The sequence below is a fragment of the Pholcus phalangioides genome, unplaced genomic scaffold (assembly GCF_987345545.1).
Source record: "Pholcus phalangioides strain wild (caught in Gottingen) unplaced genomic scaffold, Ppha-v1.0 ptg000172l_1, whole genome shotgun sequence".
NCBI classification, from domain to species: domain Eukaryota; kingdom Metazoa; phylum Arthropoda; class Arachnida; order Araneae; family Pholcidae; genus Pholcus; species Pholcus phalangioides.
The window spans coordinates 6,679,836-6,706,054 of NW_028301637.1; the positions used below are offsets into that span (position 1 = coordinate 6,679,836).

At 35.3% G+C, this 26,219-nt stretch overlaps 1 protein-coding gene across 1 annotated transcript; it reads right to left on the bottom strand.

Moving 5' to 3' along the window:
• Positions 1-1,077: 1,077 nt before the first annotated feature.
• On the bottom strand, positions 1,078-23,556 carry Mapmodulin (acidic leucine-rich nuclear phosphoprotein 32 mapmodulin). Its single transcript, XM_089255783.1, has 8 exons — positions 23,136-23,556; positions 14,883-15,026; positions 12,305-12,424; positions 10,776-10,929; positions 10,529-10,594; positions 8,801-8,874; positions 4,839-4,929; positions 1,078-1,966 (listed from the first exon to the last, which is right to left on the bottom strand). Exons 1-8 carry the CDS (start codon positions 23,181-23,183, stop codon positions 1,917-1,919), a joined length of 747 nt encoding a protein of 248 aa, XP_089111909.1. The 5' UTR covers positions 23,184-23,556; the 3' UTR covers positions 1,078-1,916.
• Between the last annotated feature and the right edge of the window lie 2,663 nt (positions 23,557-26,219).

Genomic DNA, 26,219 nt, shown 5'->3' on the forward strand with positions numbered 1-26,219 from the left:
AAATTCTTAATTGTAAACAATACCAGCATGGGTAAAATGAATGTAGGAAATATTTTAAAATGAGATTGCAAATAATGTAGAAGGCGGCAGAGCGGCTATAAGACTAATTATTCTGTCATATTCACGTGATATGGACAGAAAAATCAGCATGTCATATGTACCACCGTTACACGTGGCCAGATTGCAGAGAGAATTAAGAACACATCTGTAATATACAAGCATGCCTCAAGTTCTCATTAGAAAGATTCTAAAATTTTTGTCAATGAAACTATTAACCAAGTGTTCATTAGTAATCCCTGATAAGTTTTATTTGAACCTTGCATTTTTTTTTCCCACATTTGTATCATCTTCACCATTGTAACTGTGCATTATATACCAGCACTAAAATAAGCTAGCAAATTAAATTCCAAATTTCACATCAAATCATATGAGACCAAAGTATTTTCTGACCACGGGAAAGATGTTTCAAAAAGAGGGGGTTCATTCTTCAGTAGGGGAGGGGGGGGGGAAGAAAGAGAAAGACAAACAGCAACCACTTCCCCACCTTCTCTACTGAAGAAGGAACCATTTCCTACTCATCATACGCTATCTTTCCATGGTCAGGCACTAGTATACTGTTGTGTATTTTAATGCACTGGCAATGTTTGCAATACCCATCAATAAATTCCATTTTACTCCAAATTTTTTTTAAATTTACCTAATGTTAAATTTAAAACTTTTGATTAATGAAACTGGTATTTTGTCCATGGAAAAGTTTTGTATTTCGGACAGGAGCAAAATTACTCTTCAAAATTTTATTTATCAGATAACACTTATTTGGTAAAAGAAGATTGTGCTCAATTGCATATTTAGGGATTATGCCTCATAATCACCCCTATACACAATATAAGTAGTTTACATCAAATGAGTTACTCATGAGCAGTAGCGATTTCCATCATGTCTGGCCCACAGGATTTACATAGAGAGGAATCGCTACAGCAATGGAATTGGCTACCCATCATTTCACACATAGTAGATATATCGTAACATTTGCTAGCTCTATCCATCGCTGACAAACACATACAAAAATAAAATAGATTCTTCTGAGAAGACTTTATTAAAACTTAAAAGTTTCATGTTAAGATATAAAATTCATGCTACAATTTACATTCAAAAATATAAGTGGAAAAATAATAATGGCAAGGGGATCAAAGTAATAAACAGAAACGGCCAATCCATTAAACTCTACATTTCGAACCTTTTTTTTTTTATCCTTAATAATTATAATACATCCAAAGTACTATTTTCGTTTTGCTGCAAAAATATTCTAATCAAATGCATTTGTTTGCATATAGTTATCACATTATTTCAAATGTCATATAAATAAATCTGCTCAAAGTCTCATTAAAAAAGATAAGATATATATTCATTTCTCTTTTTTCTTCTGTCGTTCAGAACAATATTCGACGTCACAAGAAATTAAGAAAGAAGAAAATAGACGTCATACAAGGAGAAAGAAATTTTAGTTATATATATTATAGAAGACAACACAACGGAATCAATGTTTAAAATATCATCATCAAGCATGGAATAAAACAAAAAAAAAACAAAAAAAAAAAAACCTACATGATGGTCAGCCTCAATCCCCCGACCAAGGATGACAGAAAAAAAAAAAACCATGTTAAAATAATAATAATCATCATAGAGAAACATGAAAACTGAACATGAGAATTGAGTAACACTTAAACACAGAAGTACAAATTTCGTATAAAATGCTTTTTTAATTTTTTTTCTCAAACGTCTGCTTCGTTGATAAGCAAAGTGACGTTGTTTTGCTCATCTTGGTGACAACACTATTTAATCAATGCTGAGTATGATGAGAATGAGCTGTACATTGCCTCCAAGGCAAAAACAAAACAAAAGAAGAGGAGACCTAATTAGTCTTGGCTGTCATCATGCTTGCGTTTTTGTCCCCTTGCACTTTTCTCTGGAGACAAAAAAAATTAAAATCGATATTACTCAATAAAATTTGCATTCATGACACAGTATAGCAAATCACTAACAGTGCGCTCGAAAATAATGAAGATTAAATCACAATAGAGCACTGATTATGAGGCACGTGGCCTAGATCAACCAGTCACTTAACTTTCGCTGGGACCAAAATAGTGATCCGAACAATATTTTTACATTTCAGTCATAAAACCATGATAGCTGAGGTTTGTTTTCCTTGTCACCTTTTCATTCCACAGTGCATACTTTGAAACATATATTTTGTTTGTTTTGCACTGCTAGGAGCTCATATATCGGCAGAATTATTTTATGAACTCCCTGTATGCAGACTGTCTCACCTCAGCCCCCCCCCCCAAAGGGAATATAAGCAGTAATACATCATATACCTTGATACTACATTATCCGAGAGTGAGAGGAGAGAAAAATATGTTTATTAACAAGAAGCTTGTTGAAATAGTTTTACTGCGTTTGTGAGTTCTCATTATATTAGACCTCTACCCAATTTTCACATATTTCTGACTTTTGCAAACATTTCAAAAACCCCCACTTTGAGCATCGTCTTTCTTGAACCTATTACCCTGGTTAATCAAGGTTCTATTGTGTATTGCACAAAATAGGGTTTTGAATTTCCATCCAGGGACCTTTCAAGAAATTTAAAATTCTAATCTCATTCCTAAGGATGGTATTTAAAAGTTTTTATAAAACTAGAAAAATGCAATCAATAAGCCTATTGGTTACACTCAAGTGCAAACTTTTGTAGTGCAATTCCGGCCTAGGGGCACATACAGGGTTGGTAAAAAACCCCCGGTTTTTTTTGTTTTAAATAGTATTAACATTAAAAACAATGAAATTTCTGAAAAATCATTCAAACTTCCAATAATTAACTAAAATAAAATGTTTATTAATGTAATTAACACTATTCCTATGCTAATTAATCAATAAATATTTATTACATTTTAACAAAAATCAACTTTTGCCATTTAATTATTTTTTGCTTAACTCAATGGATTACTGTGTGTTTGAAAATTCTTTTAATGTTATTATTAATCATATAATATATAAAGGTTTTTCTCCAGTTACTTTCAGTATACTTAATTAGGAAGCTATTTTGCAAAAAGTAATTATAAGTAAAAAATTAGGTGAATATAATGTATTTAATGAAGCATCAATAATGCAGATTAATTAGCAATGAGTTACGATATACAGGGTGATTATAACTAAGGTTCTGATTTCAAAACACTGTAAAAAAAGAGTGATTGTCAGAATGACTTGAAAATTGACATGAATATTCCTGAAAAATTCAATTTTATTTGATAAAGGGGAAAAAATACTTAAAAATGTAAAATTAATGACATCATCGAACATGTGGGAAATTTGCTCGCAGAATGCAAACGATAGCCAGTCATGGCAGAATGATACCATAATTATAGCATTTCACGATTTCATAATTCATGGAAACATCACAAAAAACGAAGTAATTGAACAAATAACTACAACTTACTTAAGAAATGTTAAATATTTTGTCCACCGCGTGTTCTGGCTATGAGGTTGAAAGCACAAAAATTCTTGTTCAACTACAGAATCGGAGTATGCCATGGTCATAATGTGGATGGGCTTGCAATTCAGCTTTATTAAACCAAACCACCCCCACCCCTGTTAATATTCCTGAGGAACTTCTAACATATAGGGAATGTGCTGGAGATTGCAATTCACCAAAGTTTGCAATCTGACCACTGTTTATAACATTTTGAGGTACCCCCACAACCAGAAGTTGCAAGGGTTAAGGTGCATCCTGTCAAAATGGGTCTTCAGCAGCTGCTTTGCTGGTATTGCAATGTGCATTTTGATAGAAGTTCTATCCACACACTGATGCTGAGGAAGTGCCGAAATGATGTGGTTGCACAAAATAGATTATAGTGCTGGCCAAGTACAGCATCATCTACTTGCACATTTTGCACTTTTTTCTTTTGCGAAAGAAACGTCCATTGCTTCAGGAGTATCCATGCAAATTTTCAAGTCATTCCGATCAGTACTTATTGTATAGTTTTGGAATCAAAACTTAAATTATAATCACCCTGTATATAGCTGATTATTTTATATAAATCTGTTACTACTATACAGTAGAACCTTGATTAACTGGGCTTAACAGTGTGTGTGTGAAAGTATAAAAAAAAACAACTATTGAATATTAAGACTGGGAGATATACAGTAGGAGATGTGCTACTTCTTATGGGAATGAAAATGTATGTGAGGTAATGTAACAACTAGTACACTAGTCTTTGTCCTTTAAGGACAGCTGGTGTCTTTATTGAATTATAGGACCACCTGCCCCTAGCATGATGGTGTCACTACTGTAGCTGCTTCTTTGTGAAGGGAAAAAGAAACCCTGTGAGATAATACACCACTACATTTAGATGTGTGATGCAATCGTCATTCATGAATTTGCTAAAGATAGAGCATCAGAATGTAGCCAAAGGTTAGAAAATGTTGTAAGAATGAGAAATTTTGGCTTTTATATATAACTAAGATACTTCATATGAAAAATATATATATATTCTGGCCACTTTTATGAGACTTTTTGAAAAAAACCACTTTGTTAAAACCAAGGTTTAAACCAAACAACCCTGGACACATACACTAGTGTTATAAAATAAAAAAGAAAACCGGTGGTGTTTCGTGTGTTAATTAACACGCAATCATTCATGAAAGTTGGGATTACAGTCCCGGCCTTGATAAAGAAAAATTAGTTGTAAACTACTGCAGCAATGACAAGTGTTTTATTTTCAACTGTGAAAAGACCATTTACTACATAATAAGTTTTGAAGCAAAAATAATAATAGAAATTTTACCTTCTTCCTCATCTTCATCCTCCTCTTCATCTTCATCATCTTCAACATCCACATGTCCATCAGGATTGTAATCATCTCCTTCAGACTCTTCCTGTAAATTAAAAAAAATAATAATTTGAGAACAGAATTCCACAGAAGACGAAAACTCATGACATCACAAAACACATACATGGTATAAAACAGTGGTTCTCAACTTGGAACCCCGATAAATTTGAGGCCCCTGTGAGTGTTTATATCATGTAATTTAATATTAAAAAAAACAAAAACTTAATTGAATACAAAAACCACAGAAATTACCATAATAAAAACATTTGAACAGTAATTCTCAACACAAACAAAATGGCTGTTTATATGATCATTTTTTAATTCCTGAAGGTCTTCCTAATGTAACATTATATCTTCAAAAACATTGGACTAGTTTTCTTAGCTCTCAAAGGGTTCATCGTCAGTTCGAGTATTAAATATATGCCACTCCAATACCAGCTGTTAGCAGCAAAAGATCGATTTTGATCCAGCACAGTCAGTAATGATTTACTGACTTGGACCAGGACTCCATGTGACACAGACATGATGTCAATTTGCTGTTGTACAGCCCACCCGACTACAACTTGTGACATCCAATGTACATGGACGGACAGCTAACAATGGAACTTTCGTTTATGGTTGGTAAACCCCCCCCCCCAAAAAAAACCGGGGGATTTTTTTGGTTTAACATTAAAAACAATAACATTTCTGAAAAATAATTTAAACTTCTAATTAATTGAAATAAAATGTTTATTAATGCAATTAACACAATTGAGGAAATTATATACTTTTAATCAGAAATAAATTTCTGCACGAGAAAAGAAAATATAGTTTAGTTTAAAAATCACACATTCTCAAAAAGAGAACAGCTCAATAACAAAAAAATTGTTTGCCCCTTTCCATTGACATTTTTGCGCTACCCTAATGTTTTAACTAAAATGAAATACAATTTAATTCACTGGAACATAAAGCCCCTCACCCCAGATTACGTGAAGACATCGAAAAGATAAAAATTAGATGGATCTCATAAAAGGTTGAAAATCAACCATTATTCATAATTCAAAATGTGACATTCTAGTCACCTTTTTGGAATTAATAAAATAAAACTGTACATGAAATAAAAAATATTGAAAATTCTGGATCCTGAACTCAATAACGAAATGTAATTTTATACTTCAGACATGGTAAAATTTTAGATACTCAAATATTGGGAAAATAATGGTCTATCATTATAAATCTATAAAAAATGAACTAAATTTTGGAACAAGTTCATTTAGAAAATTCAGCCTAAATTAACAAAATAAAATGCTGTATAATTCATGAACACAGAGGTTTAGAATGGCAATGCACAAATTCCAGAAAAACATTGATCCATCGAATGGATGCTTAAGGATTGAGGCGTTACTCAGTACACTGTATAATACACTCAGAGGCGGCTCGGGACATTGTTTTGGCACATAAGCTGCACCATTGTAACTTCTGCGAAAACCATCAGCTGTGTTCTACTCTTTCTTATCGCGGGAAGTGGAGGAATTTTCTGCAACTGGTTATGCAGAGTGATATCGACCAACAGACCATCAATGATCTATAACGCTAACCAGTTTAGGGGTTGGTAAAAAACCCAAAAAAAACCGGGGGGGGGGGGGGGGTGGTTCGGTTTAACATTAAAAACAAAACTTATGAAAAATAATTTAAAACTTCTAATTAATTGAAATAAAATGTTTAGTAATGTAATTAACACAATTCCTGTATCAATTAATCTAGAAATGTTTCTTACATCTTAATAAACATCAACTTTTGCAATTTAATTATTTTTTTTGCTGAACTCAATGAATTACTGTGTGTTTGAAAATTGCTACTGTAACTATTAACCATATCATGTAAAGGGGGGGGGGTGTTTTCTCTCCAGTTGCTTTCAGTATACTTAATTAGGAAGCTATTTTACAAAAACTGATAAAAATTAGGTGAGAATATAATATATTTAATGAAGCACAAATAATGCAGATTAATTAGAGATGATTTACGATATATAGGGTGATTATAATTAAATACAAGATATATAAGACTGGATGTTGTGAAGATATTTATTATTTGAGATGTTAATTTTTTAAGGAAGGAAAAAACTCATCTCTGCCTCTACCGGGAGTCGAACCCGGGTCCCTCGATTGCCGGACGAGTGCTCTGGCCACTAAGCTACAGAGGAGATAGAGATTTTCCTTCGCTAGAGCGTTCGTCCAGAGCACTCGTCCGGCAATCGAGGGACCCTGGTTCGACTCCCGGTAGAGGCAGAGATGAGTTTTTTCCTTCCTTAAAAAATTGACATCTCAAATAATAAATATCTTCACAACATCCAGTCTTCTGTATATCTTGTATTGACAAGTGGAGAGCGACATTCATGTCATTATAATTAAAGTTCAGATTTAAAACACTGTAGAAGAGCCATTGTCAGAATGACTTTAAAATTTACACGAATATTCCTGAAGCTATGTAATTTTATATGGCAAAGAGAAAAAAATACTTAAAAATGGAAAACTAATGACACTGTACTCATCAAACTCAAATTTGCTTGCAGAATGAGAACGATGGCCATTCAGAGCAAAATGAAAACTTAATTAGCATTGCATAATTTAATAATTCATGGAAACATCACAAAAAAAAGAAGTAATTGAACAAATAACTACAACTTATTCAAGAAATGTTAAATATATTGTCCACCGTAATCTGGCAACAAGGTGAAAGCACAAAAATGCTTGTTCAACAACAGATCAGACTGTCACGATGTGGATGTGCTTGCAATTCACCAATGTTTGTAACCCGACCTCTGTTCATAACATTTAGAGGTACTCCCCCCCCCCTGCACAACCAGAAGTTAAAAGGGTTAAGGTCAGGGGAACTGATGGCCAGCCAGATGTCGTGCCATCCTGTTATTGTCAAAATGGGTCTTCGACAGCTGCTTTGCTGGTATTGCGATGTGCATCTTGATTAAAGTTGTGCTATTTACACACTGGTGCTGTTGAACAGTCGAAATGATGTGGCTGCACAAAATAGATTATACTGCTGGCCACATCATCTACTTGTACATTTTGCACTACTTGCACTTTTTTTTTCTTTGCCCAAAGAAATTTCCAGAATACCCATGCAAATTTTCCAGTCATCCTGACTAGTAGCTCTTATTGTACAATTTTGGAATCAAAACTTTAATTATAATCACCCTGTACATAGCTGATTATTTTTCATTAAGCTGTTACTACTGAACCTCGATTAACTGGGCTCAATGGTGAAAATATAAAAAACCCAATGAATCTTAAGACCGGGTGATATAAGATATGAGATGTGCTACTTATGGGAAAGAAAATGTCTGATGTAATGTAACTACTAGTACACTGGTTTTTGTCCTTTAGGGGCAGCTGGTGTCTTTATTGGATTATAAGACCACCTGTGTCCCTAGCATAATGATGTCACTACTGTTGCTGATTCTTCGTGAAGGAAAAACAAAGCAAAAAACCTGAGAGATAATAAACAACTACATTTAGCAACCAAGATACTTAATATAAAAAAATTTATATTCAAGCCACTTTTGAGATTTTTTTTTCAAAACCACTCGTATCATCTTACACCATTTAAAATGTACCAGCAGAATTTAAAATGTAGTAAGAATGATTTTGGCTATAATCAATCAATATGATATTATTCAAGGGAAAAAACTATGTTTAGGCCACTTTTATGTGATTTTTTTTAAAAAACACATTGGTTTAAACCAAACAACTCTGCCAGTTTGTGACATTTTAATATCAGCGATTTGGTATTAAAAAAAAACATTTTTAGAAGTAAAAATTATAATTGTATTAATGAGCAAAAACCACACTAAATATATTAAAATCATAACAGTTAATATATCAAAATCGTAACAGTTGGCAGGTATGCCAATTGAATCTTACATCAATATTCTGCTTCTGAAGGTAAGCCAGACTCACAATTTCATCTTCCTCTTCATCTTCTTCGTCAATCTCATCTGCAATGCATATACAAAAATCAATAAATAGAAATAGTTTTAACACTAGACTAAACGATGTTAACACCCCCCCCCCCCAGAGAGGACTCTACCCACTGAGAATAAATGGAACGGCTGATACATACAAGTATTTAGGGTTTTGATAAGTGCGCCTCAATGGGAGAAACACTGAAGCCATTTAGACAAAAATCAATAACAATTTTACAGAAAAATTTCAGAGAATCCAATATGAATATATGGAACATTCATATATATACATGTAACAGTACAGGAGAGTTCGAGAGATGATAAACAATGGAATAATTGAATAGAAAATGTGATCGAATTGGTGTATTGTTTGCCATTAAGAGCATTACAGCAGGCTAAATTGAAAAGAACACTAACAAGCTTGCGATCCAGGCTAACCTAGGAGGACGACAATTGAGCAAATAATAAATAAGCTGAATCAGGACTTAGAATCATCTGAAAAGAGCAAGTGAAATCCACTCAACGAAAAGGCCCCCCCCCCATGTCTGGTAAAAGCATTTCTGGATCTAGGAAGTCAACAACAAACTGATTTCAATGCTGATCAATAGAGAATTTGCATGAGGGCATATTTTGAGTTCTCCACATCTTTTCAGTGTTTACATACCTTGTGTAAGTGCTGCCAAAGCAGGGAGAACTTTATTCCGCTTGACGGGGAATGATGGAAGAGCAATGTAAAATGGCAATCTTATGACAGAAGGAACACTTTATGCTGAAACTGTTTTTTAACTTTGATTTTTGCCGTTCTATTTTGTCTGCAAGCGGCAAGGCAATCTGCAATACAGACCAACTGTTCAGCAGTTATGCATGTGCAGGTCATTTTTCAACGAGTGTAGGAAAGCCCACAGAGCTTGTTCCTTGGACAGGACTGTCTCTTGTGGTCAGAGTTCCTACGATTTCGTGCTGTAATGAACTTTCAATTTAAATTTGTTTAAAAAATGTAAGAAACTAAATTTTGGGTGATTCTTTCAATTATTTGGCTATGATCATATTGTCCGGGGAGGTGTCTACCCTTCATGGTAAAGCACAACACTCATCACTACTGAGAGGTTTCATGTCTGAAAATACAACATTTTCTCGAAAAGTGCTCACAAATGACCTCTTCAGTAACATTAATAGAAAGACAAAAATTTACTACGAAATATATCTGCTAAAATTGTGGTTCTTTCAACTTAGTCACATCACACCATCAATGTACGTATTTTCAACACCCCCTATTTCTACCACTGTCCTGGACTTCAGGCGAATACCAGACCCTACAAACATCTACAGGCAATACAGCGCGGGCTGGACAAATCCCAGGTACCAGGTCGACTAAAAAAGTGGTATTGGCACCAAAATTTTTCTTTGCAGTTATTAAATTGCAGGCTGACAGCAGCACAAAATGCTCAAAATTTATAGCAGCATATCTACCAACACGAAAGAGGGTCCCTATGCTTCGAAAAAGTCAAAAGAAACATTATTTGGGACCTTCTTTGGGGAAAAAACATTTTCGGTGCCTAGAAATTTGTTTTTTTGTAATTTGTCCAGCCTTGCCTTATACACACAATACTAATTCTTTGTAAAGCAGCTAAAATAAAAACACATAGAAGAGCAAAGTACATAAAAGCAATCCATCAAAATCCTTTACCTTCCTCATCTTCATCCTCCTCGTCGACATCACTGTCACCATCGACATATTTTTCATTATCGTTCTCTGAAAAGAGAAAAAGGGCAAATAAGATAATTTCCAACCTCGTGGAAAACATAACCTACTCACCAAGTCTAATATCATGAGAATCTAATTATTTTTTGCAAGTATCATATTCCCAATATTTAAAAATCGTTCACCGAACCTTAACTTATATCAAACAAATGGTAATACTAGGTTCAATTACCATCATCTGTTCCGTCAGCCTCTTTGTCATTCCTGTCATAGCCATCCAAGTTCTTCAGAGAAGGTAACATCTCGAAAACTTTGTCCCTGTAATTTTCTAGCTTTGTCACCTCGCAATTGAACAAGTCAAGATTTTTCAGGTTCTTCAACTCTTTCTGAAAATAAAAACACGATTTCCATATCAGGGTCTGTCAAGTCGATAAATCAATTATAAATTTCAACTTTTTAACTTTTCCAGCACACTTATTGACCCCCCCCCCTTTCACGCTGGCAGATAGGCAGGTGGACAAAAAGAAGTTTTCCCATACCCCCCAAAAATGAATATATCACATAAAATTATAGGCACAAATGCCAATTGTTAACATCCCCATGGAAACGAGGTTTGTGTGGTCTAACACACTATACACGGAAGGCCAGTTTACATGGAAAATGTGAAAAAGCCTGTTTAAAACTGGGTTCAATGATTTCCACTAAAATCCATTTGCATAAACCTTCTTTCTGTACAAGAGAAAAACTTGTCAAGCGAGTGGCAGAAACTCTCAACGTCCACAAGTACATGGGGATAAAAATCCGCAAAGGTGGGGGTGGTAATGCCCGCTTCCCAAATGCTCCTAACGAAGGATAAAGCTGTCAAGTGGATGCAAGAACTTCCAATGCTTCTGCAATGTTGCATATGCAAATACGGCTTGAGAAACTACTTTATGACTACCAGACAGTTTTGATCAAATGAGCTATAGAGTCGCACATCCAAAAAACAGGTTATGCTAGTATAAAAAAAAAAAAAAAAAGAGCTTAGTTCCTAAAACAGTAGTATAGGTGAATTGTTTGTGAAGATATGAATAGAGAGCGAGATTTGATGGACTTTCGAACATGGGATGCTTGTAAGAACCGTAAGAGCAAGTATCAACAAAACCGTCGCATTTGGGAAATGTCCAAGAGCAGCTGTAGTTTCAAAAGACTATTTGGGCTGTCTGGCCTGAAACTAGGTCTCAAATAACAACTTGTGGCTGTCCCCGACTGGTGAATGCTTGGGCAAAATGGAGTCTTCGCACTTACGAAAGGCAACAAGATCTAATGCTAACAGTGGAGTGAATGGGCAAATAGAGGCTCAATAAAATAAAAACGAGCAGACAATTAAGTGTAATTTTCACGTCTAAAGTACAGAAAATACATAGAGAAAAAAATAACCAATTATTTTTCAGTTAGTAAATACACGAGTGTCAATTCCCAGGCTCAAAGAATCTGTAGTTTGCCACATGATGAAAAATTTCACTCCCGAAGAAACCGCCACACAAATATAAGCAAAAATTTGGGATTTTCTAGGGCAACTATATGACCAGCATTTTCTTGTAACTTTGGCCATCCCAACCCCTTTTAAATAAAAAATTGCCCCCCCCCCCCACCAATATATATTTTCCATACAGATACAAAAAATCAGAAGATTCCAGTTTTAAACTGGAAGATCACATAAAAAAAATCGGAAGCATTAGTACTTATGATATGTACTCAGAATTAAAACAATCTACTCACCAGTGGTTCAAGTGTATCTAGATCAGTTATTTTGTTGTTACTGAGGTTGAGCGAAGTCAATTTCGGACTCGTAGCGAGGACATTGAAACCGCCAGAAATACGGTTTTCACCAAGTTCAAGCTATGGATATAAAAACGTTTTTATTCCAGTAAATATACAACAAGATTATACAGGCAGCTATACAGTTGGAAAAATGGAAGAGTTATTTCCCACAATTAACATACCTAATTGTTTAATATTAAGTTTAATTGAAAAAAAAAATGTAAAATTATGTTTCTGTTCATACAAGGAAGTTTTTTCCTTGTATGAACTCAAATTCCTTGTACACTCACAAACTGCACGTTAGAGATGCGAATTGAGAATATTCTCCCCGATGTAAAAATAGAAAAATAATTGAGAATATTAATTTTTCTTTTAAATGGAATTTATTTTAAGTTATGAAATATAAATCAGTTTTCATTGCCCGAAACATTTAAAACAAAACAATTTTTGGCATAATCACCCACCAATGACAATTTTTAGTTCAAGAATGTTCTCCTGATCATTACGAGAGGTTTTAAAAGTTTGGTTGTGAAGATTTTAGAAAATCTTAAAATTAAAACCTAAGAACTGTTGCTTTCCCCAATGTACATATACTTAAATTCTGTATTACTCGTATTTCTTTAAAAGTTGTGCAATTCAGCCACACTGGTTTCATTTTCTTGTTTTCAAAGTTTAATATTGTGGGCTACAAATACAAACTTCAGCATTTCTGTCTTCTTGACGGAGGCAGAGAATATTCTCTTGAAGAGCTATTATAAATTACTAGAGAATATTCTTATCGAAAATAATAAGAATTATTCTCAAGATATTTATAGAGATTATTTATTATAACCTGTTATATTTACTATAATCTCTAGAGATTATTATAATTATTATAATCTCTAGAGATTATTATAATCTATATTTATTTATTACTTATTATATTAACATTATTACATACTCTGGAAGAACTTCCATAACTGGAGAATATTCTGAAGGACTGACTTACTAACTTGAGAATAATTCTTACTATTTTCAATATATTTTCCAGTAATTTATAAAAATAGTCAAAATAGTCCTTCCGGAGAATATTCTCAAAGATATTATATATAAGATGTAATTATATCATAAATAACAGGAGGACACTATCAACAACAACTTATAAGAATATTCTCAAGTTATTTATAATAGGAATTCCTCTACAGAGAATATTCTCCTACAGATTATTCGAGAATTTTACATCTCTATTACATGTAAACACATGAACCACAGTCCAATCCTTTATTACGGCTGAATCTGTTTTTCTTGATCATCCTAACATCAAATTTTGTTGAGAGAGAGTAATTTCAATTCCTTTTTATAAATCACAGAAAATTGAACACTTCCTTTTTTCTTTCGTCTCTTTTGGTTGGGGCCCACCTTTGCTTCTCGGAGAAAGCCTTTAGACGTTCATATACTGGCTTGTTGTATTTTTCACTTAGCGATTGCTGTCACATTATAAACATTTTCTCTTCTGTCTCATTCCCACGTTTTGATGCAATTCCCGAAGTAACGTATGATCTCTATTGACCAATTGGAAGACAGCATCTGTTAGATTGCTCTAAATCTAGAGGTATCACACTTCTTGGCCAAAACTTTTAGGGTAGGGAGCGACCCGAATTGCTTTGAAATTCAATTTAAAAAAGAAGTAAACCGGGTTTTGGGATTTCAGCGGGCGACCATATATACCACACGCCTGGAATGTTACTTTATTTTTTTGATATTCTAATTTTTCTAAAGTAATAATTGATAACTTCATCACTAAATATGATGCCAAAAATCAGCAATGACAGATTTTCTGTACTTGAAATCATAATTTCCCATATTATCCCTGAGAAAACATGGTCAGCAAATAACTGTAAGGATTGAAAGGGTATTTTCTCCAGATTTTTTTCATTCAAGTAAAGTACAATTTCAGGATTTTTCTACAAAAACACAAAAAAAAATCTGCTCCGCTAAACACCAACTCTGGCCATATCGCAATTTAGCCATTAAAGAGATGCACTGGAAAAGAAGACACTATCTATCGGTGGTGACCTCAAGCTCATTAGGGAAAATAACTTATCTACATCCTCCCTCAGGTTTGAACCTGGGACTGTGATGGCAACCTTCACAGTGGTAGACAATCATCTTACCACCATGCTACCAAAAAACATGCAGATACAAGATAGGTCAGGGTTTAAGCTACGGTCACATTTTTCAAAAAATTCAAAAGAAAATCTTTCGTACAAGTAGTAGTAGCCACTTTCGCAAAAATGCGTACAGGAGGTACGAAACGAACAGACATCCAACAATAAATCATCAGCAATGTAGCATTTTGCTAAAGTTTTTCCCCCATTTTCGCTTTTTTGCTAAAAGGAATTTTTTTTAATCTAGCTTAAACCCTGGTATAGGTACAAAAAATCTGGCTTCCGACCAGAAGATTTTAATAAGGCTGAGAAATCGGAAGCATTGGTACCTCCTATCTGTAGGTCGCAATTCAATTCAACCAATTATTATTTGATATACAATAAAATACCTTTCGCAGATTTGGAAGTTTTGGGAAACCTTTGAGACTGGTGAGTCCAACACCAATAAGACTCAGAGACTCCAGGTTCACATATTCATCTGATAGACCAACGATCGCAGTGCTTCGACAATTATCAAGCACCAGTTCTTTGATCTGTAAGATTAGAAAACAAGGAAAACTTAGTTTTTGAACAAATTCAAAATAATAATAAAAATTAATAAAAACATTCACAAAGCCCAAGGCTTGGCAAATCCTAGGCACCAGGTTGCCACACCGCGACTAAAAATAAATTAAAAAAAATTTAGACCTCAAAATATTTTATGCATGATTACTGGCCTGTGCAAAAGACACAAGTTTGGATGCAAAAAGTATTTGGTTGGCAACTAGGATTTTTTTTTCTCTATTTGTCAAGCCGTAACAAAGCCAATTGCAGGCCATTCTTCAATAACAATGTTTATACACTGGTAAAATAAATTAAGAGAATTTGCATATTTTATCGAATTTCATGAAAAGAACTGAACTGAATGTAAAACCACTGCTTCTAGACAAAAATGCAGATCTTGTACGTCAAATACGTAAGCGTACACGTGTGTAGGCGGAGCTAGTAGAGAAACAGGCTTTATAAGCGCGCGTAAGTTAAGACGCATTTCGTTCGCTAGCACACCTCGGCGAACTTCTTGGTGTTATTTTGCAGCAATCGGTTAATTTCAAATTGTAACAGTAAAAATGAGTAACCACCAACGTTTAGATGATGGAATGAGGTGGCAAATTGTGGGGAGACTAGAAGCAGGCCAATCTCAAGTCCAGATTTGTAGAAAGTTCAATTTAACGCCCAGCATCGTGTGTAACTTATGGAAATAGTTCTAGGATACCGGATCCATCGAGAGAAAGCCTGGGCAAGGTCGTCCAAGAGCCACGAAGGCCAGAGAAGATTTGTCGCCATTTGTCATAGAAGCCATTTGTCGATTATAGCGAGGCGTAACAGAAGTGCTACAGCTTCTCACCTCTCTCGTGACTTGTATGCAGCCACAGGAACCCGTGTATCAAGGGTGACTGTTTTCCAAAAGACTTCATGAGAGAGGGTTGTTTGCAAGAAGACCTGCTGTTTGCGTCCCGCTCACTTCTACAGACAGGAGAATCCGTTTATCATGGTGCAGAGAGCATAAAGATTGGAGTATGGATCAATGGATGACAGTTCTCTTCATTGATGAGTCCCGGTTCAGCCTACGCACCGATTCTCGCCGTACTTTCATATGGAGAGAACCAGGGACCCGCTACCTATCCTCCAATGTCCGCGAAATTGGCCATTATGGCGGAGGAGTTTTAACGGTCTGGGCAGGCATCATGTTGGATGGCCGTACACCTCTCCATGTCTTTGAAAGAGGCACTGTCACTGGTGTGAGGTATAGGGATGAGGTCTTGGAGTCCCATGTTCGCCTTTTCAGGGGTGCAGTTGGCCCTGAGTTCATTTTAATAGACGATAACGCGAGGGCACATAGAGCTTTTCTGCTCGACGATTTTCTAGAGTGAGGACATTCGCTGGATGGATTGGCCAGCCAAATCTCCAGACCTTAACCCTATAGAGCATGTCTGGGACGCTCTGGAGAGGGCAATTGCAACTCGCAACCCTCCTCCGGGAACCATCCAGGGAATGAAAACAGCGTTGCTGAACGAGTGGGACCAATTGCCAAAGGAAATTATAAACTTCCTTATTTCAAGTATGAAATCACACTGCAAGACCTGTATATTCGTAAGAGGGGACCATACAGAGGTGCAAGTGCCCCTCATCTATTTCGGAGCAGCAAATTTTGAAAATGGAGCAGAACTAAAAACGAACTATATCTGCAATATAAGGAGTAATTTTTCTGTGAAATGCCAAAAGTTTTGGCAAAAATGGTTGAAACAAATAATTCTAAATAAATTTCCTTCACAAATTAAAATCCATTTAAATTTTTTTTGAATTATCTTATCTGTCACTACTAAAACATGCATTACTGAAATGACGAATAAAAATTGTGAGACTCTTTTCAAATTAAGCAACATGCATACTAAAAACCTAGGCAACAAGAATTTCTGCTGCTTGAACACCAAAATCTTATTCCTCCTGATATAGCAAAAAAAAGCGTGCGCAGAATATAATAAGGGTTTCCGTGAAAAAAAATTAGCTTCTCACAAAATTTAAAAAAATTAAATTTAAAAGCAAAATGCAAAAACGAGAAAAATATAAATACCTTATTTACTTAAATTTTTCAACCTAAATAGCATGTTAATAGATTATGAATCACAAGTCGCTTTCAGAAGTTCAGCATCTCAATGACAATTTTTTTTCAAATATGTCATGCCCTTGAACATAAGATTTTATATGTCTTATTCCATTAAAGCATTGGATGGACAGATTTTTCAATGTTCGAACAGTGTTTTATTTATTTGTTAACAATGAACTCTCTTTCCGTGTCTCGGAAAGAACGCGTCCAGTGAATAAAATTTTCATGCTTCTTTATCCTAAATTCCCGGTATTTGACGCACTACAGTGCATTAGCGGTACTTCCACGAACCAGAAACAAGAATTAGCTCAAATGCTCAGGGATTCGGCGCACCATGTAGCAAGAGAACCGTTTCGGCACAGGTCTTGCACCCCTGGACCATACCCCCATCAAACCATTTTTTTGTTTATTCTGCAACCGCTGTTTCATACCTTCCAACTCCAACAAGTGTTACGCACGATCATGGGTGTATATTACAATTACAGGGGTGGGAAGTGACTAAGTCCATTTCGGAGCAGCTTTGGAGCAGCAAAATTCAGGATTCGGAGCAGTTTTGGAGCAGCAAATTCGGGATTTGGAGCAGTTTTGGAGCAGCAAATTCGGGATTTGGAGCAGCAAAATATGGGATTTGGAGCAGATATTTATAAATTGGAACAGTGAAATTAACAAGAATATTTTCGTTAACCCTCAACCCTTTTCAAAATAAAACTGCATTGTCTTTTGTTATCAAACATCTTTTTGTCAGCTTGATTTTTGTTTTTGGTGTTTAAGGCTTTTGACACCTTGTTTGAAAGAGCGGCTATCATAAAATTTTTTGCACCCGTCTATTTAAGATGATTTTTGCTTACTGTGGGCACTATTTGCTGCCTTGAACAGCAGCACTTCAAATGAGCTAAAAAAATTTTATAAGTTTTTAATTTTTTTATACTTGGAAAGAAATTGTTGCAAAATGGGAGAATTTCGGAACAATCAACTCGATGTTTGGCGATCTGACACTCGCTATTTGGCGAGATTGACGATTTCACGCTCGTTATTCGGCAACATTAGCGATTTAACGTTTGTTATTCGGCAAAGTTTCTAAACTAACATTCGTAATTTGGCGGATATGCGCTTTTTACTCCCGGAATGAATTTTTTTTTTCACGAAACATCGGGATTTAACACAATGACAATCGACTACAGTAATTTCTGCTGCTTCCAGTGACGACTTTTTTTTCTTAAACGGAAACACTCGAATTTGCACTTTAAAGCTGAAAGGCATTGCAAGCCATCTCCAGTTCCACGATCACGGACAATATCAGGGTTTCGCGATGGTTAAGCCCGATCAGGGGCCGATAGTTTAAGTATAGTGGAATAAAACACGCTTTTCTCTCTCGTAAAGAAACGTTTCGTGGCTAGCAGGAACAAAAATTTTTTGGCGCCCTTTCCGAAATTCCGGACATACTGAAGCAAAATTTGCTATTTGGCGCAGTAAAATGCGAAAATACGCTATTGGAGCAGGATGGCGCAAGATATTAGTTTTGGCGCAGTGCGGCGCAGAGTTCCCACCCCTGCAATTATTGAATTATTTGTTTTGTATTGTATCAATGTATGTACATATCAAATTTCATTAAAATCGGTACAGTAGTTCTAGAGATAATCGACCAAGTCTGCAAATTCTCTTAATTTCTTACACCAGTGTATTATGGCAAATTCCCAGACTTGAAAAATTTGTAGTTTATAACGAAATATTTTACACAGAAGTGAATATTTCATACCAGGGTTTTTGTTTTGAAAAAACTCAACCCACTGCATTTTTCCGTGTTTATGTTACTGGAGCAGAAGGAAAGCAACAAGTTATATAGACTGTAGCCTACATAAATATAATAGACCTAATAATATGGCAATTATTTATATAACTATTATATCAATCGTGGCTCATTACAGAAAATTATAGGGAGAGGGACAGAATCGTTTTCCATCTTATTATGATAAATGGGTTTATATAAAATGGTGTTTTTCCTCTCTATAGCTCGCTCCCTATAACCTAAATTGCATTAACCCTCTGGCTGCTCATTCCGCGATTTCCACGGGCATGTGTTTTTCTTCCTTTATTGAGGAACGCATCCCGTTTTTTCCCTGTTTAACCACTGAAATAAATTATATACAGTATTAGACGTTTCATTTATGTTTTGGCCAACAGATGTCGTTAGTTGTCCACTAAATTGCGGCATTTGAAGGCACGCGGTATTACCGCTTTACTTTTTGAGTGAAAAAAAATTACACAATTTTTGAAGCAATTTTGGTCCACAGATTGAGCAGTCAGAGGGTTAAATACATAAGTTTATTAATGCATTTCTCTTTAAACAGAGTATGACAATGCAATAACGACATTAGAAACCATACTGCTTGCTAAGTAAGTGCAGTTTTAAGGTACACTTTCAGGTTTGGGCAAAATCAGACAAGCCTTGGATTTTTGCCAGGACCCCCAAAGCAGAATGTACAGAAATCTGCGACGTATGTAATGGAACAATTACCACTACTGCAGAACAATTTGGAAGAATTTTAAGAAGCACAAAAAAAAAAAAAAAAACACTATTACATGTATGGGGATTTTTAGCGCAGAACAATTTCCAGTCAGCCGAAGGCTCGTCGCAGAACAGTGCTAAACATTCTGCTTTGGGGGCCAGGACAGTGGCAAAATTTGATAAAAATTATTCTTTTCACTCGAGACATACCAAGCTCGGTTTCTCAATTACAAGATATTCTTTTCAATATAAAAACTTAAGAAAACACGAAACTTGTAAAATTACATGGTATAAAAATGAATTTTCATAAACCAAAAATATGAAAACATATCCAAATAAAATACGAATCATCCAGATTTGTTATAAAAAATTGATAAGTATAAGGCTTTATAATTATTTATTCAAAAAATTCAAAACAGATAAATCTAATTTATTAATTTTATGAATTTTTGCTACTGGCAAAAACTTGTCTAATACTAATGAGATCTGGGAAACTTTATATATATTTTTTGGGATTGCGTAGGGTGATCACAACGACCCATTTTCCCGGGACATCCTTTATTTTTTTGCCATCCGATTCAAAAAAAATAAAAAAATATATATATATATATAACACCCCCCACCATATTATCAATGAAATCTACTTGAACTGTTTATCCTTCACTGAAATCCAAGGATTAAAATCATTTTGCAAACTTATAAACTAAACTAAAATTATGATAACGAACACGGTATCTTGCTTGTCATAATTAATGGGGGGTTTTTATAGAGTTAATTTCATTTCACTGTGTTTTTTGAAGCACTTAATTTCTTGATATTGTTGTTATTTTGGCGGTTTCGGTTTTATCAATTGGCAAAAATATCCGATTTCTCATATTTGGAACCCTTATTTTTTTTTCTGAGACAACATGGTCAACCTGGAATTCCATGGACCAAACAAGTATTTTCTTTAAAGATTTTTGCATTAATGCAAAGCATAATTTGAGAATATTTATGGATATAAAAAATATTTGGTTTTCCCACCAAAAAATTTTAATAAGGCTGCAAAAATCTAAAGCACTGGCATCTAGATGCCATTTTCTCGTCTTGAGAAAACACCATAGGTGCCAATTCAGGCTTGAAAAATCCGTAGTTTATCACGTGACGGCACATTCTGCATCAAAGAAAATGGGTGATCATATATAAATCCCGTTTTTCCAGGGCAAATATTTTGGTGTCCTGATTTTTTTAACAATAACTGGCCACTTTACATGCTTTGGCATATTTGGCGACAGTTACCAATTTTTCGTTCTTGAAATCCTCATTCCCTATATTTTGCATGAGAAACCAGGGCGAGCCTGAAATTGTAAGGACTGGAAGAGTATTTCCTTTCAGGAATTTCTATTCAAACAAAGCACAATTTGAAGATTTTAGGGATTTTTCTATGGAGATACAAAAAATCGGAAGAATCCGATTTCCGACCAGATTTTAATAAGGCTGAAAAATCAGAAGGCTTCTGGGTATTCTATATGCGATAACTAATTCCAATAGGCACGAAATGTGTGATACCGCGGAAACATTACTAAGAAAAAAAAATTGAATTTGGGATAAAGCATCGTCAAACAAGCAGATAGCAATTCAATGGTTAAGGTTGTTAATTTTTATGTGAAAAAAATTGCCACGTTTTGGCAGTGGCCAGCCACACTTACGTGGGAAACTAACCAATCAATTCATTTCCCCCCCTTATGTGGCATCTTTTTCCAGGGATTATATGACAGCTGTTTCTTATTTTGTAAACTAAATATTCTCTAAAATACCAAAAGTAGAACAGCTATTGTATAATCCTTTTTTGGCGAGAAAATTACGAGCACACACTTTGGCTCCCCATAATCCAGTGAGCGGAACACCAGACATGCCAGCTCTCTCCTGATTGCGATAAATCGATAATGGCAAAAAAAACTTTTTTGGAGGTGTCCGTGAGGTTGGATAAGAAAACAATCAAATTATTTTTACATTGCTATGTACTGGATATTATCTTATAAAGAGGCCTTCATTTTATTGGTACAGGAGACACGCAAACTTCACATTATTTACACAAAGGGTCCCAGAAAGAAAAAAGGTCCAACAAATACTGGTCTAAACCTTTTATAGGCAGTTTCGCCTGTTTTTTCATGGCATCCCATAGCTGCCAACTTTGCAGAATGAGAATTCGGGAGGTTTTCGCACGAATCCAAATTGTATACAAAAAGTAAATGTAAAAGGAAAGTTTAAGGATATTTTCCTATTGCAAAATATAATACCACGCAAGTCATTGGCAATCATGGCTAACCAGTAGGTTTAAAGTCCTTGGGTTAAATTACCTTTCAAAAATCAAATTGCGCAAACCAAAAATCCCAGTCGGGTTCGAAACGGGATAAATGGATAGAGCAGATACACGCGATCGTGCCAATTTTAGATTTCGAAATTCTGGATTGACGCTTGCTGATTGGCGAATTTTAGGTTTTCTCCCCAAAAAATGATTTTTTGTGATTTGACAAAATGGCGACAATTTATAGAACGCTTATGAAACAGAATTAACCCCTAATTGAAGTAATTTTTCACAATCATGAGCAAAATTCGGGGCATGAAATCAATCTAAGATGCAAAGAAACGTAGAAAACTACAGAAAAATTATACAAATTGATTTAACGAAGTATGCGGTTAATTTAAAAGGTTGCCGGAACAAATATTGATTCGGCTATCAGGGTTGCCAATTTTGGCAGGGCAATAAGTCGCCACATTGGCAGTGACCACACACATGGAAAATAATTTTCTCTCAGCAGGAGATTACACATTTAAGGAAAGGGGGGGGGGGGGGTTCGCTCAACTATCCTGCAAGCATGTTTTTCACACCATTTCTATATAAAAATTGACAAACAGAAAAATTGCCACTAGATGTCAGGTTTCAAAGGGATAAAGACAAAAGAGAAATCAAAGATGAAAACAGCACCATTGTGAGAAATTAAATTAAATTATCGATTACGTTGACAAAACACAATGAATAGAAAGTATTCGTACAGAAAATCCAATTAATACACTAAAACGTGGTAATTTTGAGATTATTAACACTTTAAGAGCTAACCTTGATATTCCCGCGTAAATATTCAAAAAATCATACGGAAGTTATTAAAAACAACTATTTAAGCAAGAAAGCTCGTACCATTCGTTAAAATCCGTTCAAATTCCCCAATCTCGTCTGGTATCAGGCGATGCTTCTCGACAACCATTTACAGATTACACTAACACTAAACAAGCATAAGGAGCCATTTCGGTAAACAAATGTAAACAAGCACGCGCCAATTACACGTAAGCTGTAACTAAATTCCAGAAAAATGGAAACAAATCACATCCTGACATGAAAGATGGATAGTATTAGTGACTATTCAGCATGGCTAGACAATGCCACACAAAATACGCAGTAACACTACCCAAAGTGAAGAGAAGAAAAAAAGCAACATGGCGATGGCCATTTACCTGCGATGGATTCCTTCCCCGCTTTTCCAATTCGATCCTTTTCTCCATTTCTGTCGTCTGGAATTTGTTTGTTTCGAGTAAACGTCAAAATAACGAACGATTCTCCAAAATTTGAAGGTTACAGCACGCCGATTAACGACTTTACTATCGCGCGTTTAAATTCGGCGACCCCTTACTTCCTAGACCCGTTGCCACCTGCTGGAACCTAAATATAGAAAATTGTTGTTTATTCCCTGGACTTCCGACTCGCCTGCACAAGGTCACTTTGAACAAAATGGTGACCAGTTGAAATAACGAGTGATCAAAAAAACTGATATCTTTCTAATTAAAACTCTAGGTGATTTTAATTGAAGGGATCGATTTAGAACAGATTCTTTTTTAGCAATTTTTGGCTATCAAAGTGCTTTTTTCTTTTAGCTTGCAAAAATAACAAAAAATATTTATTTCTTTTTGGTTAATTTTTTTTTTTTTTCATTCAGTTCAATTTTCATATTTCAACATAATTCTGTACCAAAAAAACTAATCAGCGACCTCATAAAAAATTGTCTTCTTTGATTGTTTTTTCATGGTTTGATCGGATTTCAAAAAGAATATGAAAAACCATTTCACGTGGCCTATATACTATTACCATACGTCCCGTATTTTGCAAATCATTTCTGCATTTTCACATAATTTTCACATTACCGACATTTCGTTGTCAAAATTTTTTGTTTTTTTGCGTGTTTTCAACGAAGAATTTGAAGTTGAATTTTTATTTTTTATTGAAATCAAGGATTGATTCCTTAACAATCATGGCCGAGATATTTCGTTCAAACGAGAATGGAAGAAATTCATTTCAGCTCTCCCTAGTTAAGAAACTAGGAGAGCTTTCTTAACCTATTTTCTCATAATCGCGAAACTTCATTGTATCGCGGCTGCTTTTTACCAGATGGGGGGGGGGGGGCTCGGTGTTGAAATAATAGTGAGACCAGAGCCGTTCTTATATTATCGGGATTCAACGATTTAATGTATTCTGTGAGAAGAGGGGAATCAAAAATTCAGAATGAATGAAAGTCATGAACATTCAGACTAAATGAACCAAATAAATATATTCAAAATTGGTGAAATGTCAAAATAAAGGAAAAGAATAATTTCATAATTATTTCTTTCTACATGAAAATCCAGAATTATTGCTTCCTTGATGAAAGTCCTGAATTCCAGAATTATTTCGTTGAAGATGAAAATCCAGAATTATTTCTTTCATGGTGAAAATCTAAAATTTTCCAGAATTATTTCTTTCTAGATGAAAATCCAGAATTGCAGAATTATTCGTTCCCAGATAAAAATGCCGATTTACAGAATGGATGAAAATTCAGAATTTATGAAAGGAATAATTACAGAATTGATAAAAAATCTGCGTGAGAATCTCACGCAATAGAAGTGAAACTTCTAGATTTGACATGGCTAGATTCTCGAATTTTCGAAAATTTGTAATTATTATAAAAATGCCAATATAATATAAATTATGTCAAATAAAGTTTAAAAATGCGCTAAAAACAGCTTGCACGCGTAATATAATAACCTGACATCAATGTAGTTGAATAAAAATTTATTCAAAATAAAAAAAATTGCGTTATGACAGCGCAGCCAATTAGAAACTGACACTGTGACGTCACGAAACATGCGTTCACGTGCGAAATATGCTCATGTGTGGCCGAGGGAGTGAGGTGCGGCGTCACGGGGAGTAGGGAAAAGTAAATAAACTGTCTTTGTCGGACACAGTTCGACCCCTACCCACCAAACTTTACTTTCTCACGCGGCCGAATCCCCCCCCCCATCACCACCATAACCCATATGCTTCTCGAACCTTCATCACACAATCAGTTAGAGGAAAAAAGAAAGCGTTTCAGTTTTTATGATGAATTTCCTTTCCCTCGCAGAAATTCAGCCATGCTGCTATAGAGAGAGAGAGAGAGAGAAGTTTCACTTCAATAATTTCTCTCATAAATTCCAAATTGTCATCGTAAGTGCGGGGCTCTCCAAAACGCGTGGGCCCTGCGAGACTGCATCTGTCGCACACACCCCTGCATTGTAACCCTATGAGAGGAAGTTGTTTTTTCTTCTTCTCCGTTCTATCTATTCTTCTTGTTTAGGGATTTTCCCCTCACATGCAATGTATTTTTCTACTATACAGGGTGATTACTTAAGTGTTAAGTCCCTTGGCGAAGTTAGTAGTGAACCGTTGATCCCCAGACGATCCTCCTCGTTGAATCTTAGAAGAGGCGTAGTTTGTTTCTAATTAGAAAAAGTATCGAAATAACGTGTGGACCTCAGATACGTCATTCATATTGCAAGGGGTTTTGCGCAGTTATTAAAATGAAATTAACTTTTTATACGGACCCCCATGTCCTCAAAAACTCAATTAGAAAGTTGTTGCCCTGTCTCTGCTGAGGCCAACAGAGAAAATTTCACGTTTATAATCCACGTATATCTAAGTATAATCTGAGCGTATCTGAGATCTACTTGTTATTTGGATATTTTTTCTTCTTAGATATTTGAATCACTGAAAATGAAGGAAAGAATCGCATATGAGGAACGTAGCAGCTTGTCCATTAGATCATTGGCATACGCATGGGGGGGGGGGGTTATCCCATATTTGAGCCGAAATTATAGTGTTATTTTGCAGGAAAAACCGCAACTTCCCCCCTTCAGAAGAAAAAAAATTGAACCCCCCCCCCCTCCGTTCACCTTGAATAAATCCTGCGTACGCCTATGCATTAGATCAGTGGGTCTCAACCTGGTGGCCATATGGTCCCCTTGCGGTCCTGGGAAATTCTATGGCATGCCACGGGTGAAAACAAAATGAAAAGGAGCCACGGCAAGTTGTGATGAAGTGGGCCACATTGAGATGTGAACAAATAAAGTTTTCAAGTGAAATATGTTGGAAAAATGTGACTACTTTCAGAATCTAGCAGAGCTGTCCATGGATTAAACAGACAGAAAGCTGTGGTACTAAGCTGCAGTTACTTCCAGCTAAGTACGGGGCACCAGAACATCACTTTGTCCGAGGATCCTTGATAGTGAGACGGCTAATGCATCGAATCC

Coding starts and splice junctions, on each gene's coding strand:
- Mapmodulin (XM_089255783.1), bottom strand. CDS start 23,183: ATGGAGAAAAGGATCGAATTGGAAAAGCGGGGAAGGAATCCATCGCAG. Junction 8,875..10,528: donor GGAGGATGAAGATGAGGAAG/GTAAAGGATTTT, acceptor TATGCATTGCAG/ATGAGATTGACGAAGAAGAT. Junction 4,930..8,800: donor TTCAGAAGCAGAATATTGAT/GTAAGATTCAAT, acceptor TTTAATTTACAG/GAAGAGTCTGAAGGAGATGA.